The sequence below is a fragment of the Tympanuchus pallidicinctus genome, unplaced genomic scaffold (assembly GCF_026119805.1).
Source record: "Tympanuchus pallidicinctus isolate F22 unplaced genomic scaffold, pur_lepc_1.0 scaffold12, whole genome shotgun sequence".
NCBI lineage: Eukaryota > Metazoa > Chordata > Aves > Galliformes > Phasianidae > Tympanuchus > Tympanuchus pallidicinctus.
In genome coordinates, this window is record NW_026294637.1 from 18,461,717 (window position 1) to 18,477,370 (window position 15,654).

Sequence of the window (15,654 nt, forward strand, 5' to 3'; positions counted from 1 at the left end):
CTGGAAATTATTAAGAAAACCCATGCAAAATACAACCCACGTTTCCCTAGTTTGGGCAAATGCGATTCCCATTCACATCTTATTCTTGGTCAAGTTTCCAAACTCTGCATTAGAGCATCTGGTAATACACAGCCCTACACAATAGTGCAATGCTGTCACTAGGAAAAGAATGCACTGAGTGTTGTAGTTTTAGAAATGCACTTTTGTTCTTATTAAAACAAAACAATAAAAAAAAAAAACAACAAACATTTCAAAGCAACAGGCAAGTAACAATAGCTAAATGTAACAAAACACTGGCATTCATGGTCCTCCCTTTTTTGGGATCTGGAAACTTCCCAAACGGCTCTAAAATTTTAAGAATCAGAATTTCCCAAATCATTAAAAGTGCTCCAGCTAAGCACCCAGAGAGCAAGGGACTAAACAACAATTTCTTCTGGAAAATTCAACAGTATTTTAAAGAAGGGATTGAAGCCTCAGAAACCTATAAATCCTCATCACTTACATGCTAAGGCTCAAATCCTGTTTTGGAACCTGTCAACAGTGGAACATGCAGCTATGAAATACAGCAGAAATATCTGCATGTCTGACCCATTCCAAACCACTGCAATGAGCTTAGACACTGATTACTGATTTTGCTTTTCTATTTTCCAGCAGCATTATATAGGTTAGTCTTCTTTTACTGTGAGATGCTGAGGTGCTGGAAACAGGCTGCCCAGAGAGGTTTTGGATGGCCCATCCCTGCAGGTGTTCAAGGGAGCCTGGAGGGGGCCCTGGGCAGCCTGGTATTATATGGAAAGTTTGGTGGCTCTACCTGCAGCAGGGGGTTGGAGCTTCATGATCCTTGAGGTCTTTTCCAACCCAAGCCATTCTATGATTCTACATTACTATGATTCTCGAGGGCCAAAAAGCTGCAGTTTAAGTGCCTGCAAACATTTTAAGCTATTTGAAACAAAAGCTTCCATATTGCACCTTATGGCAATTCTGACTTTAAACATATGAAAATGTAACATAGAAGATTCTCACTTGCTCCTTTCTGTAAGTATTCTTTTGTAATGCAAGTTTGGTTGTTTTTCCTACTGGTAAAACTAATTTTTACTTATTTAAAAACAAACCAAAAAAAAAACCAACAAGCACAGAACAGATGAATACCAGGAAGAATTTTGAGCTCTGCCTCCTCGCTGTATTTGGGGGTGCCTCCACTTTCAATGGCGCAGCGGTAGAATCCTCCATCTGCCTCAGTCGCGTTACCAACAAGCAGCGCCCCGCTCGGCAGCTTGAAGACGCGCTCATCCAGGACCAGGGGCTGCCGCTCCTGCTCCCACCTCACAAAGGGCGCGAGGTCAACGTTCACCTCGCAGTTCAGGATTGCACTGTTTCCTTTATAGACAGACGACAGCTCCGGCTGGCTGGTGAACCTGGGAAGGCCTGCCAATAGGAAAGGCAGAAGTTAGAGAAGTGAGAAAAATTACTGAAGGTGACGTCCAAGCTTTGAAGCCCAAGTGAAGATTCATCAATATTATTTCTCTTTAGAAAAAGAAAAAAAATAAGCTGCTTTCCAACTCTAAAAATCTTAAACGCACTGGGATGTGGCGACAAAGAACAAACGATGCTGTGGAAAAGCTGACTTCGTGTATGACTTGCACTGAAGTTCACAAGCAACATCTTAATTTACCACCTACTGGAGTACTTATGAGCTGTTTTTTTCCCCTCTATATTTTTAGGCTTCTTCTATCAAAATTAGCGCTTAGTTAAGAATCTAAGCTGAAAAAATATTTTGTACAACTTCACCAATTGTGAACAGGTCACCATGACTTCTAATTAACCAGGACACAGAACGAAGCCTAAGGGCATTAGAGGGCCAAATCTCACTGAATTTCAACGGAAAAAAATGATATGTCTTCGAAGATCTGAGCTCCCAGAAGCCTTAATTACAGCACCATGAGGTAAAACTGCATTTATTCATAAGAAAATCTTGACCTTATACAGGTGAGTATGGTTGAGGGCCGATTCTCTTCCCAAGACAAAGCTACACAGCTGCAGTTCTGTGCACAGAACACCTCCACCCCCACACCAATCTCCCATATAGGATATCCAGCAGAACCTCCAAAAGGAAGACTTGAGATCTCCAAAAGGCTCAGCCTTCATTTCAGGTGCCTGTGTGCTGGTAAAGACAGTGGCCAGCATGAGGAGAATCACAACCAGCTGCAGCCCCTCGGCAGCCTGATTGCAGCAACAGTCCCTAGATAGGTTTTTTGGTTAACTGTACCTCACGCTTAAGATTAATATTGCCAAAGAAACAGCCTGTCATAAATACTGACGTTTTACCTTTCCTTCTCCCTCCCTGCTTCAAGCAGATTTTATGCCTTTTCCTTTCAAGCCACCGCACTGCACGCCCTGAGTGCAGGAGATGGAAAGTGGGACCGAGATGCGTGAATTACAGCATCCAAGCACAACCACACGGACCAGGGAAGCTGGTATTAAAACATCTACGTGTAGAAAAAAATATATTGCCTGGTTCCTCAATGTGAAGGCGAAGAAAAGGGACAGGCAAGAAACCCCTCTCTGTTCCCTTCAATCCCTAGAAAAGTACTTTATGATCTATGGCCTATCAGTTACATTCTGCTCAAACCTTGTGCTTTCTCCCCTACACTTGTCCACATTCACTAACCTCCGCTGTGGGAGAAACATCTCAAGTCAATATTCATAATTTTCCCATCTGAATGAATAGTATTTTTTGCTTGGACAGTAAAACTCTTCATTATTATCACCCACTTAAGTTCACATTTCAATACATACTTTTCATGCAACTTTAGTATCTATATTTCCCATAGAAAAAATGAATCTGAACCAGACCAAAGGCACTAACTGCAGGGCTCTGCAATCAAAGCCAGCCACACAGGAGATTTATCTGAGATTAATTTTGGAGCAACCTACATCAAATGTACACAGCTGGCGGGATATGAGGAGAGGACACAATAAAACAGATTTGAGAATATCTGCACAGAGTGCTAATACACTGCATTTCCAACATCTGGATCACTTCTGCTTCGGCATGTAACTGCTCTCTCACACAGGTTCACCTCCAAACGTGACACACTTTCCCCCTCTTGGAGAACTCTTTGGAGCCTCCTCCCACAGCTTCACTTCTCAGAGAAGAAAGTTTCTCATTTCTACTCCTCATGTATTTATAACCAACTTCAAGTCCTTTGATCCTGACCTTCTTTTAATATTAATTATTTTGCATCTTTGATATTTGATATTTACCCATCACTCCCTCCCTCTACAGATGAACAAAAACCTTGGCTTCTTTCAGCCTTCCCTCTGCTCAGTAAGGAAGCTACGATCTTTGGTTACTTCTCATTCCCACAGCCATGCTAACTCTGCTCCCGTTAAAGACTCACAATCACTGCAGTAGGCAGGAATCCCATCAGAGCAGGGTCAGCTACAAGGACAGAGAGGCTTATTCAGGGATTTTTTTTCCACTCATATTCCACCAATCCTCACGGACAGACACTGCACAACCTCTTGGGCAACTCGTTGTGGAATTGCTCATCTTCACAGTGAAATACTTTCTCCTCAAACTCAGTGCGAAGCTCCTTTGCTTCGAGTGGTATCCACCACCACACCACCCTCAGACCAACAGAGATAACAAATCACAGCTTCTGTTGTCACTGAGTATTTGATCACAGATATCCAAGTTAATACCACAGAATTCCTTCTGAGTCTCCTGCAAATAGCTTCCCAATGCAGTTAGTTCTCTCTTCCTAATCACTTCAGTTCTCTGCACTTCAGCAGACTGTCATCTCATAATCAACCCATACCAGACTTGTTTTCTCTGTAAAATGACCAATTGCTGTCTCAATACCAAGGATATGTATTGTATTGTATGTATGTGTACCACGCACCTGCATGACTACACACACTGCGCTAGAGAGCTTCACCGCTGCTCATTCTGTAGCGTCCTTTCATTCTTCCTATGAGACCATGGAGGCTTCAGCAAGAGTTGCAAGGTTTTCCAAACTTGTCACGCTTGCAAACATCATAGACGTGTTCTTCATTTTTACACCAAAACATGTGGTGGGGATGTTAACCATTACCTTCCCTCTGCCTTGTTTCTGAGGCATCTCTCCATTCTGCAATTTCCCTCTCAATACGAACCATTACATTTTCATAATTATCTCAGATTCTTATCAAATTCAACAGTCACATTTGAATTTCCATTCTTTTGACCTTTTATAATCTAACAGGCTAGCATATCAAAAGTCTGTCCTCCAGCATGCCCATCATATTATGCAGCTCTAAGCCATCAATTGCTTCATCAAGAGACCTAGATGTAAACCACTGTCAAAAGTCACTGTACAGTTTAGCCTTCTTTCCATTTTCCTCCATCTTAATTAGCCTAGCCTTCAAAATCTCCCTAGAAAGGGCACAGTGTTGGAATCAGACTAATTGGTCTAAGGATCACCTCTTCCCTTTTGGGACACATGTTCTACATCAGTTACTCTTCAAGAAGAATGTACGGGCCCTGAATTCACGCCTCATTAGAAATCTTTACCAACAGACCTGCAAATTAAGCCAATTCTTTCGTACAGACTGGAAGAGAGATGTGAACCTCCTCATTTTGTCAGAGCCGCTGCCATTTCCTCACCCTGCACAACTAGCACTTGCACAGTCGGTACATCAGCAACCTATGGAACACGTGAGAATGTGAATGGAAGACAAAAGCCCTGCAATTTCTAACATGAAGTTCAATTCCACATTCTTTTAAACCCCTTATTAGTACTGCTTACTTTTTGGGCAACTGTCTGTTCTGTTGTGGGCAGGTCCTTTATTAAGGTTAAATAAGCTTTACTTCAGATGGTTTCGTTACTCAGCAGCAATGAACTCACAGTTCATTTTCCAGGTCGCTTTAAACAGCGCTAAAATCCTCATTTGATCATACATGGTATGGTTTTATGATATATAACTTTAACCTAGGTCGTAATTTTGTCTGAAGAGTAATTTTCTCATTCCATCATTATTTGCAATTCGTACCGCCTAGAAGTCTCCGCTGTGTAGGAGGACCCTTCTGCTTTACCCAAAGACAACCACAAAACATTAATGATGTATTATAAAATGTTCTAAATATAAGCCTTAATTAAATTAACTCTGAGAGCTGGTTAGAAGTGCAGTAAGAGGACCGGAGTGCTGGCATACCTTCTCGTAGCACCACACTCCCAGGAATACTCTGCTGAAGAGCTTTTCTTTTCCACTCTCACATAGCAGCCCAGTTCCTCGTTTCTCCAACATTTATCATAGTTTTCAAATGCATTGCACCACAAAAGCTAATTCAGTCTATTTAAATTAGAAACACCTTTAAAACTACTTTTCAAAGTTAAATTAAAAAAAAAAAAGATACATTTTTCTCATAATGATTTCTAATTCCCAGTCACTTCAATCAACATGACAAAGCAGGATGATCTATTATAATGAAAATTAGTTAGAATTCTGATGAGAAAAGAGCACCCATTCTTCACACACATGTTGCAAGGCATTCATTCAGATGGAGATATTACTCCATCACTTAGCGAATGAATGTAATGATAAATGATACTTTGGGGTTCTGATATTAAAGATAATTTTTACATGTTTGTATGTACATTAATCATTTGAAGGCAGCACAAATATATTATGATCGATTTTAGGACGCTGAAGGAGAATATTTCTGATCAAACAGGAATGTGGGTTCATAAATTCAATCTGGGAGGATGATTTTCCACTTGGAATGTTCTCTAAAAACAGGCAGGAGAACACGTGAGCAATCGTGTGATTCCTCACACGCATACAATAAAAATCATAGGTGGTACCACCAGATTTGGTGCTAGGACAATGCCAATGGGGGCATGGAGGGGGAGCAACTCCGGCCCTATTTTCTCCTTCCCTTTTGTCTCTCCCTCACCAAAAGACCAAAGCAACGGTAGGAATGTGAATGAAAAATCTACTTAATGCAAATTCGTTCCATTCAGACTATTCCCAGCTTAAGCATTGCTGAGATTTGTGGCCCATTGTCTTCATCTCTGAAAAAGCAGCGCAGTGCCTGGAAGAGCAATAACTCCCCTGCTCCTGGAAAACACAGATGGCGAAAATTCTGGCTGTAGTCTGCTGCCTTCAGTAGAGCCGGTATTTCATCCCCTGTATTTTCCAGAAGAGGAATTCATTACACTGAGCCAGATGCTAATCTGGGTTCAGCAGTCCCTCTGCAACCGCAGACAGTGCCAATCATTTTCAAGAAGACTGAAAGGAAAAAAAGGTCCATAATCAACAGTTACTCAACTACTTGCTCAAACAACACGCTCCCTAACTTGAGAGTAAATGCTCCCTTTCTTTCTGAATGCTGTCAGCAGTCAGTAAATGTCCAGTTTTATTTAATGTAGATGCTATTGCCACGGGCACATTTAATCCTCTTCAGAAGCCTACTAACCTTTTGGCCTACTAACCAACCTTGCCAAGAAGAAAAAAAGAAACCTTCTCAAGAGCAACTGAAGGCTGCAGAGGAACTCACTTCTGCCCTTCCTGTGGCAGGTTTGTATACCTTTACCACATGGCTGCAAGCCCAGCAGATCAAATCCACAAAAGCATTTTCATCCTGTGCTCGAGCTCCTCTATTGCTACTCTGCAGCCTGGAATTGAACACAGTACTTTGGGTAAGAATTCAACAGTTTTAAACAAAACACCCAACTTTACACCTTTATTCAGTTACACGTCTCACAAAGCCAGTGTCAAACTTTTTTATGGCATCCCCAATTGCTCTCAGCAAGTTTCCCCTGAGTATTTCTACTGTAGTATGGAAAAAGCAAAACAAGGAGCAGCCACAAGTTCTTCCAAAATGCTGCACCTCAAATACCAGGAAAACCTCTGCTGTTCAAAACTCACTCCATTTTCTCTCACCAAGCCTTGCCCGGCTTTAGCTGTACCGCCCACAAATCTCACTGCTAACAGCTTGCAAATCACAATTCTCACGTATTCCACTGCTCTGTTCAGACACAAAGAGACAGAATTAATACACAAATGACGATTTAAGAAAGTTTCATTTCTTCTCCCGTTCTCTTTTTCCCTATTCAAATTTGAACTCATGGCAAATTGATAACTCTGCTACTGTTTTGCTTATTAAAAAAGCCTCTTGGGAAACACAAAGATTTTAGCAACAGCAGTAGGTGGAGGAGGACAGCAACATGAGACCCTATTGTTAAAATCGCCACAACATCTGTTATCCTCCAGCAAAGCCGCCGATCTTTAAGATGCCGCATATTTTGTTCGAGCACCAGCTTCACACCCAAACCCTGTTAAAAAATTAATAAGTCCGGCCATCTGTGGACACTTCATTAAATTATCACAGCTCTTTTCTTCCCCTTTGCTTACAGATTATTCAGCATCATTTGTCTGAGTGGCAGAGGTGTGAAACGTTTTAAAATACACTTTTGTTAACAGGAGGCACTCCCTCAATCTCTGTAGCAAATACAGCAGACTTCGTAAGTATAAAACATTTGTGGAGAGCACAAATCCAGCATTACCTGAATTAAGATAAGACTTGATGTTTTTATATGGAATATTCTTAGAAACAAAAGAAAAAAATCTACTGGCTAACCTAAAGCAAGAAGCATGCGGAATAGAAAAGAGGAATGAGAAATGTCAGCTCATACTCAGAATACTGTCTGTCAGAGGCAGCCTTGGTGGCATGCTTAATTTGGCTGCTTTTTAAAAAATATGGCTTGACCAGAATTGAATAAGAAGGAGAAAAGGGAGAGAACATCACTATAGACAACAACATGAACACAGATGTACCTACACACACATAATGTGCATACGTGCAGTGCTGTGGTATATTAGGCATGTTTTGAAGAGGCAACTGAACTAGAGATAAGGAGATCTTCCAGGCTCAGTTATCCTGTGATAATACAGCTCCAGAAAACTAGACAGAGAAGGATGTGAAGATGCTTACAACAGCCTGGAAAGCATTTTGCCACGCTGTGCAAGGAAGAACAGAACTGTACATGTCAAAGCAAACTTCTAGCTTGGAAAGTCAGAGCAAAATGGATCACGTCTGGAGCAGAGGGTCTGCTTACATGAATTGCTTCAGGTTGCCACTAAGCCTCTCAGATTTGGATTTGAGCTTTGCCACAAATTAATAAAAATACATACGCCAAGTTTTCAGATAGTGCTTTGACTACCAAAATGCACCTAAATATTCCAAAAGTGTTTATACAATTGTCCTTTATGTGATAAGTAATATCATTTTGCTAAGTCTGGCATAACGGAAGACCAAACAAGAGCATAAGAAGATAGCCATGTGGACTGTAGAGAAAACTGTGCCTTCACATCACTTCAACACATGATGGTACTACAGATCAATTCTGATTTCAAAGCAGAACACAGAGTACCTTCTGACCTCAGCCCACCACTGGAAACAAGGAAATAAGATCTAACTCCTTAAGACAGTAGAGCAGCTCTTTGTATTCAAACCAGGAGACAATCTCATGTGTCAGCCGACTCCTGCTGCAAGAAAAGCTTGATGAGCAGAAGTGATACAACATGCAAGAAGATAATCCTAGTGAAATCATTCAGCTTGTGACTGACAGCACAATATTGAGCAAGCTACAGGTGAGGTGCCTAGGAGTCACTTTATGGTGCTACTTTGCCAAACACATCCTTTGTCAGAAGTCCCGGGGATAATGAAATATTAAAATGGATCAAGAAACGAAGAGCAGACATGATGTACATCCTGAGAGCATTTCCACTGGAGCATCAGCTCCCAACAGAACTGGGAGCATATGTCCGCTGGGCTCTGCACCTGATGCAATGCTCCAGACTGCAGCTCCAGCACGAGCAGGAGGGGCATTCTATGAGCAGGTAAGGCTGGCTCTGAGCAGGGATGCACCCCTGGTGCCTGCATGTTCACAGTGAAAGGCTGTGAGAATGAAGAGGTTTTGAGCTAGAAGGAAAAAGTCAAGCAGGCTGCCAGCATCAAGAATCTCGTACTGAAAATGTATTTATTGCTGCTCAAACACAGCTGTCCTTTCTGAGCAGCGGAAGCGTGTTCAGCAGCAGGACACAAACCAGAACGAAGATCAGCCAGCCTCACAGTGCTTGTAAGACTGCTCTGCAACTGCCAACGTGGGGAAACATGGAAGTAGACGTTGCTAAGGCAGAAAAATGAAGAGAGAGTGTACAACCAATGGAATAATTCATTTGATACCATCCTAACAGCAAGGACAATAAAAGCACTGCAGGATTTTAAGGGACCCTAAGACAGTGTATGTAGATTACCACCTCATTTAAGAAACCTCAGGTCCTGAGCAACTGAAGATCTTAAATAAAAACACCACATGCTTGCAATTCTTCTTAAAATAAAATCAATAGTTATAACAAAAGAAGAATAAGATCTGAGTATCGTGGTGAAAGAGAAGAGCTTTGACAGGTTAAATAATTTCAGATCCAAGCAAGGCTATCAATTACGAAAGCTTATGTGAACAAGCTATTCAAAAAAGATTAACACACAGATCTGGAGGGAAGATCAGTAAAACTTTTGCAGGCAACTCTGCAGACTGTCAGAGACAGCAGGTGCCTGAGGAAAGACATTTAGAGACAGGAAAGAATCTAAAAAATTCACAGGAAAATACACTGAGTTAACAAATAGCAAATGTCTCAAAAAGATTGAGACACCGAGAGACAAGCACAGCAGGAGAAAGAACTTGAATGTAAGCCTTCAGCTGAACAAGAGGATGTCTAGAGACGTGCGTGGCAGCAAGGAGAAGGAACACTACAAATATATATACATAACTAGCAGATTATGTACCAGAACTGTTGATCAGTCACAGGGATCAGGATAAAAACCACAAAGATGTGGATTATCGCACCACTGAGCCCTGAATCACGGACAGCTGCTAGCAATTACGCTCATCATATCAGAGAGAATTCTGTAAAGGTCTCTACCTAACAAAGCCTTTCTTGGCTCCATTTTTAATGTGCTCAATTTCAGAAAAGTTGCAGAAGAGCAGAATGACGGTGTTTCTAATCCAGGAACCAGCAGGAATCAAAGAGGGCTGGGCAGCACCCACACAGAAACCTACACACTGACCTACACATAGAAACACACTTCCCCTCGCTGCCTCTGAAGAAAAGGGGAACAATAATGTACGCAAAGAGGGAAGGTGAGTTTGTTTGCCTTTATTTCTGGTGTGATCAGGTGAATAATGAGACATGCCCTACACTTTAGGAATGCCACCAGCATCTCAGCATCGCTGAAATCAGCCAGATACACATTTAATAAGAAATAACTCATGGAACTATCTATTCCTCTATTTTCTTTTATTTTCACTGTCACTAAGCTTCCTTCTGAATTTCTACCATGAAAAAACATGCAATTTATCATATACATGCCTGTCCCATGCTCCTTCCTAGCCGTAACTGCCTTTGTCAGCTTTCATTTGGGTAGGTGTGACAGTACAAGCTCTTAACATTTTCCAAAGGCGATGCTCAGTTGATCTAAAGTCTGAACAATGCCACTGCAGAAATCCATCACCTTCAGCCTGTCAGAGTAAAGCTGAAATATCTTTTTGAATCCCCTACTTTAAGATACAGTTAGGAAAGAATACAGTCTGCATATGTAACTATCGCTTGCCTGACACTTTGGGATTTGGAATGAGCAATCTCCGCAGAACTTGTCAAGTAGAATTACAAAAGGGATTGCTGGTGCTGACACGCAGAACATAAATAAGGAGAAATACACATTTGAGTGAAAATATTAACAAATGAGAAGGCCAATGTAAACAACATCCATCCAACCTTCTCATTCGGGGTGCTGATGAATCATCAATACGCTCTCCATTTCCATTTCATACAAGCATACAGAATCATTCATCAACAGCTCATCTACTATAAGCCCAAGTGATTTTAGAAGATCTGGGAGCAGAGCTCCCTTCCACAGCACTCATGCTTCCCTAGAGATGAGTTACATTGCCTTCCATATTTTCAAAAGCATAGATCAAGATTTGAATGGGTACTGCAACTCATTATAAATCATAGAATCTCAGAATCACAGAATAGCCAGGGTTGGAAGGGACCTCAAGGATCATGAAGCTCCAACCCCCCTGCCACATGCAGGGCCACCAACTTCCACGTTTAAATCCAACCTCTCTGCATCAAGATATGTATTATTTTACAAAGTACATTAATATAAAGCCAACTTTGTCCACTAACCAGTACTAAAGGATACTTTCTTCACTAATTACAAGGCTAATCCTTAACAGCCTGAATTGTCCACTGGTAAACTGATAAAAACGAATCTTCTGGGTTTAAAAGAAATGCTACATTTAAGATAGTGCCTAATTAAGAAAATAATCCTAATAGCCGTAACAAATGACCTGAGGCTTTGAAGGTTTTGGCACTGTGTGTTGGAGACTGACTGGTGCCAGCAGGACAGCCCGAAAGCAAGGATGCCCAAGGATACCTCCCTTCACGTGTGGGCCGGACAGCTGGCAGCAGGAGCTGATGTTTGCCCATCTGGCCTTCCTCCATCTTCTCATCTAAGGAAAGAATCCGCAATCCCTCCCCTTTTCTGAGCAGGCTCCGTTTCATTGCATTCACCATTTCTAGAAAATAAATGCCAGCTTGGCTTTTTTGCCCCCAGTCGTACTGTTTAATTGTTGTTAAAGAAGAACTCAGAACGAAATAGAAGGTACAACAATCCTGTTTCCACACCCGGCTGGCAGGATCTGTCCATAAGATGCAGCTTTGTAAGAACTACCCATCTTGTTTACTCATCCTTGAAAAGAAATGCATTTTTAACTAAGATCGTTTATAGAATGAAATGGAAAAAAAAAAAAAAAAAAGCAGATATTTTTTTCCACATGAAACACAGTTTTGCAAGGAAAATTTATCACCTGTGTCATTTACTTTTATTTGTTAAGTGCTCTTAAGTACTCTCCACTGAAGCGTCTATACTCTTAGGTTATTTCCAATTCAAAGGGACAGAAAGCTCTTTATGCATGAAGATAAAGGCTCTCCTTCCCCTCCTCTTTTGAGGGAAACATGCAATAATACTAAGGGGAAAAAACCAAGAAAGTGGAATCATTGCTAACCACACCCCCACGGAGCTGGAAGGAGCACACGGTGCGTTCTGCCCAGCTCTGCCTATGCTTCTCTTGCCCTTCAGGAACCTCACGTGTGGAACCCAGCAAAACAAAACCCTTGTGATACAACCTTTGCAGCACCAGGCCCAGCCACCTGCACACTGCAGCTGCTCCCAGAGATGCTTGCTGGCCACAGCTGCACCTTCTGCACCCGAATGTGGAACGGGCGCAAGAATTCTTTTCCTTCTACACAATCTTCCTCTTTCCATCTTATGTTACAAAAAAAGTTATCTGGATTTCTTGAAGAGAAATTCCTTTTTAACCCATTGAGGGAAGGGCCAAGCATGGAGGTCTTCCTGAAGTCAAATGGTGCAACCAGCAACAGAAGCACGCTCGTGTACCAGCATCTCCTGGCTCAGAATTCAACAATTCCTCCAAATCACATTACAGCAAGAGCTGCAGCAGGGCCCCATCCTGGCCTCCCTTCATTTCAGTAGCAGTTCCATTTGGAAGGTCAGAACTTGAAAAATTCAATGTGCAATAAAACTTTAAAAGGCAAGAAGGAGACAAAAAATGGGAACAATCTCTCAAGTGAACTTCTTCCCATTATCTGATATATTGATAAGAAGCAAGTCACGTTACTCAAAGGCAACTCCACAGCTTGTTGTCTCAATTTTTGACAGGTTTGTGTAATGTTACACAGAAGTTAGAGAACAGCTAACAGCCTTCTGCTCTTGAGGTCTTCTGCTCACTAACCAGCCTGTGCTTCTTCTAAAAATAATAGTAAAATGAAGGTTTGAAAGCATAATTTCTATGAGTATCCAAATAAAAATAATGCATCTAATATAAGGGATACTTAAGTGAGGAGCAGGGAAGTCAGAGCCACGTGGTGTTAGTCTCAAGGCAGCACACCAGTACCTTTTACACAAGCAACTCACTACAACCAAGCAAACTACACACAAAGCTCAAAGCCAAGTACAATCAAGTGCAAAGCTAAACGGAAGAAGGGGAATCAAAAAACAAATGGATTCACTTGGGAAAAAAGACAGTAGATGAAATAAATATTTCAGTGAACAGTCTCTGAATGGCCATACAAAACCAATAAATCCTTACGATGAAACTCTGTCACTGTCACTTCACACCTTTCAGTTCTCTGCATTTCCATTCTCTCAATAAAAGATTTATGAAAGCTTTAACAAAGGAGTAATAAAGAGTGACTGGGGAAGAGAAGATTGCCACAGGAACATTTTTAAGTTAGTATCACCGTATTTTTCACTAAAATACACAGGAATTTATTTTTCCAAGACAAATACCAGATGCGGTTCTGAACAAAAGATTGGCATTAAAAAAACCAAACAATTGTTTCGTAAAAGCTATCGCAACCCCTCACCCTTCCTAAGCCATAACTGACACTTCAGTATCAAAGCCAGATTTGCATTTCAAAAACCAATTAAAAAAGCATACTGTAGTAAGGTACTGATTAAAAAGATCTCGTGGCTTTACATATATTAGCCACTTGCTTTGACTTGCCCTGCTTCAAACCCATCGTAGTCACAGCCACCCCCATAAATGAGATGGGTTATACAACTGCCACCCTGCTAAATCACACTGCAGTTCGAAAGAGCAACAAAATAAAACCAAAAGAAAACAAGAACTTGTAAAAATAAATCCAGAGTTTCACAAATCCAGTTCAGAGCACGATACTGGCTCTGTTTGCACAGCAAGAGGATGAGAAACAACAAAGGAAAGAAACACAGGCAATGACAATCTCAACCTGCAGTTGCTGGAAAGAACCAACTAGAGGAACACAGACTTCATTGGGAAAAGGGCAAACATATCCTGAAACTGCTGATCGTTGAAGAAAACGAACAAGTTTCCTGCTGTGTGCAGGTTTAACAACCAGAGGTTTCCTACCAGAAGTATGGTAGAACGGTAAATAATGTCCTTTCCATTTGCAATAGCATAAAATTTCAGATTACAGACAAACCATATTGATCAGAGTATTTTTGTCATGCTGTAATCCTTAGGAAGTGATCAACTTGTTTAGAAATCCCAGCGCTGCCACACAAAAGTGTTGATGGTGCAAAAGCCTGCAGAGCAAAGGCTTCTCATCTGCTCACACGTATGGAAAAGGTTCCTTAAAAACACATTGTCAAACGCCCTGCAAACTTGCCAATCCATGCCACCATCAATTTCCCCACGCCGTGACAAGTTTATAGCATTGTGTCACAAACATAAATCGAAGAGAGAAGCCAAGAAAGCAGCCCTCTAACAAAAAGCATTCAGTCACTGTCTAATCACTCCACGCAGGGATTCAGTGCGTGTGTTTGGTTGGGTTTCTTCATGCAGCGGTTGACTAAGCGCCTCTGTCACCTTGCAGCACCTTGCATCATCAATTCCTGTCGTCATATTGGCAAGAGCGTTGCTTTCCAATGTTCAGTGGTTTTAGGCTCATCAAATTATAATGAGAGTCCTTTTAATCATTCAAAAAGTTATGAAAATTTATCAGCCTGTTTGCAGCAGATGCACTACAGGTAGATTGCTCAGTACTGTCTCTCAGATGTAAGAGAAAATGCAATTATTTAAGACTAAAAGCTCAAAACACCATTTATGTGATGCAATATCACCTGGTTTTACTGATTCTTCTGTGCCCTGGCCTCTCTCACTCATCAGAATTTGTCATTTCCAGGCAATGAAGTTATTTAATGATTAAGTAGTAGCTAAAACGTGCATAATATTCTCTGTTGAAGAAATTAAGTGCATCACAGCACAACACCAGCACGTACTATCGAAATTCAACACAACACCACTCAATTAAGGAGAAAATGAGCTGCCTCCCACTGTTACCTGAGAGCAAGGAGAGACCTCACCACGCTAACCATCCCCACAGCTAATGCATCTCAAAAGCTTCTAATTACAGCAAAGGTGGGAAATTACAGCAAAGATGGGGGAAAATGTTTAAAGCACACCTGACAAAACTGCAGAATTCCAATGAGCTCATTGAAAGCAACACCGTCCAGGTAAAGCTAAGCATTCCACCCCTCACTACAGACCTTCAGCAGCCCCTTACCCTAAAAGGACCTAAGTTGGCCCAGCTCTTGGCACTGATCAGGTTTCCAGCTGAGTGGAAGGGCACAAAGCAGCATAGAAGGAGCATCAACAGCAACGTGGCTGGTACAGAACAAAAAAACACTTTCTTGTCCCAGGAAGTTGATCGCTCTGCTTGTACCCGTGTTCAGGTCAATGTCAGGGAAGACAAAACTATTCACAGAATAAACACCTGTATTGACTTGGACTAGACAACTGTTTATGCCTTTCCAGTATAGACTTTTTTAAAAACAAAACTCAGAAGGGTTTATTTTTAATTAGTACAAGGCTTTTGAAGATTTCACCCTTTCAGAAACCACCACTCACAGTAGCATTTTCTACAATGACACGGGAACCACGAACTGGAAGTTTCTATGTCCTTTGGACTACCCTCCTTTTTAATGACAGTAAGCCAACCCAATGATCATGTGGGCCAGAAGCACGACACTGAGCTTCCTCC

The 15,654-nt window shown here is 41.5% G+C and overlaps 1 protein-coding gene across 7 annotated transcripts in view; it reads right to left on the reverse strand.

The window, feature by feature from the left end:
• Positions 1-15,654, reverse strand: part of NEO1 (neogenin 1) — a 177,251-nt gene that overhangs the window by 108,626 nt on the left and 52,971 nt on the right. For all 7 annotated transcript variants that reach the window (XM_052672234.1, XM_052672232.1, XM_052672230.1 and 4 more), the window contains exon 3: positions 1,150-1,425. In XM_052672234.1, the coding sequence (XP_052528194.1) occupies positions 1,150-1,425 (276 nt within the window). The remainder of the gene's footprint in view (positions 1-1,149; positions 1,426-15,654) is intronic.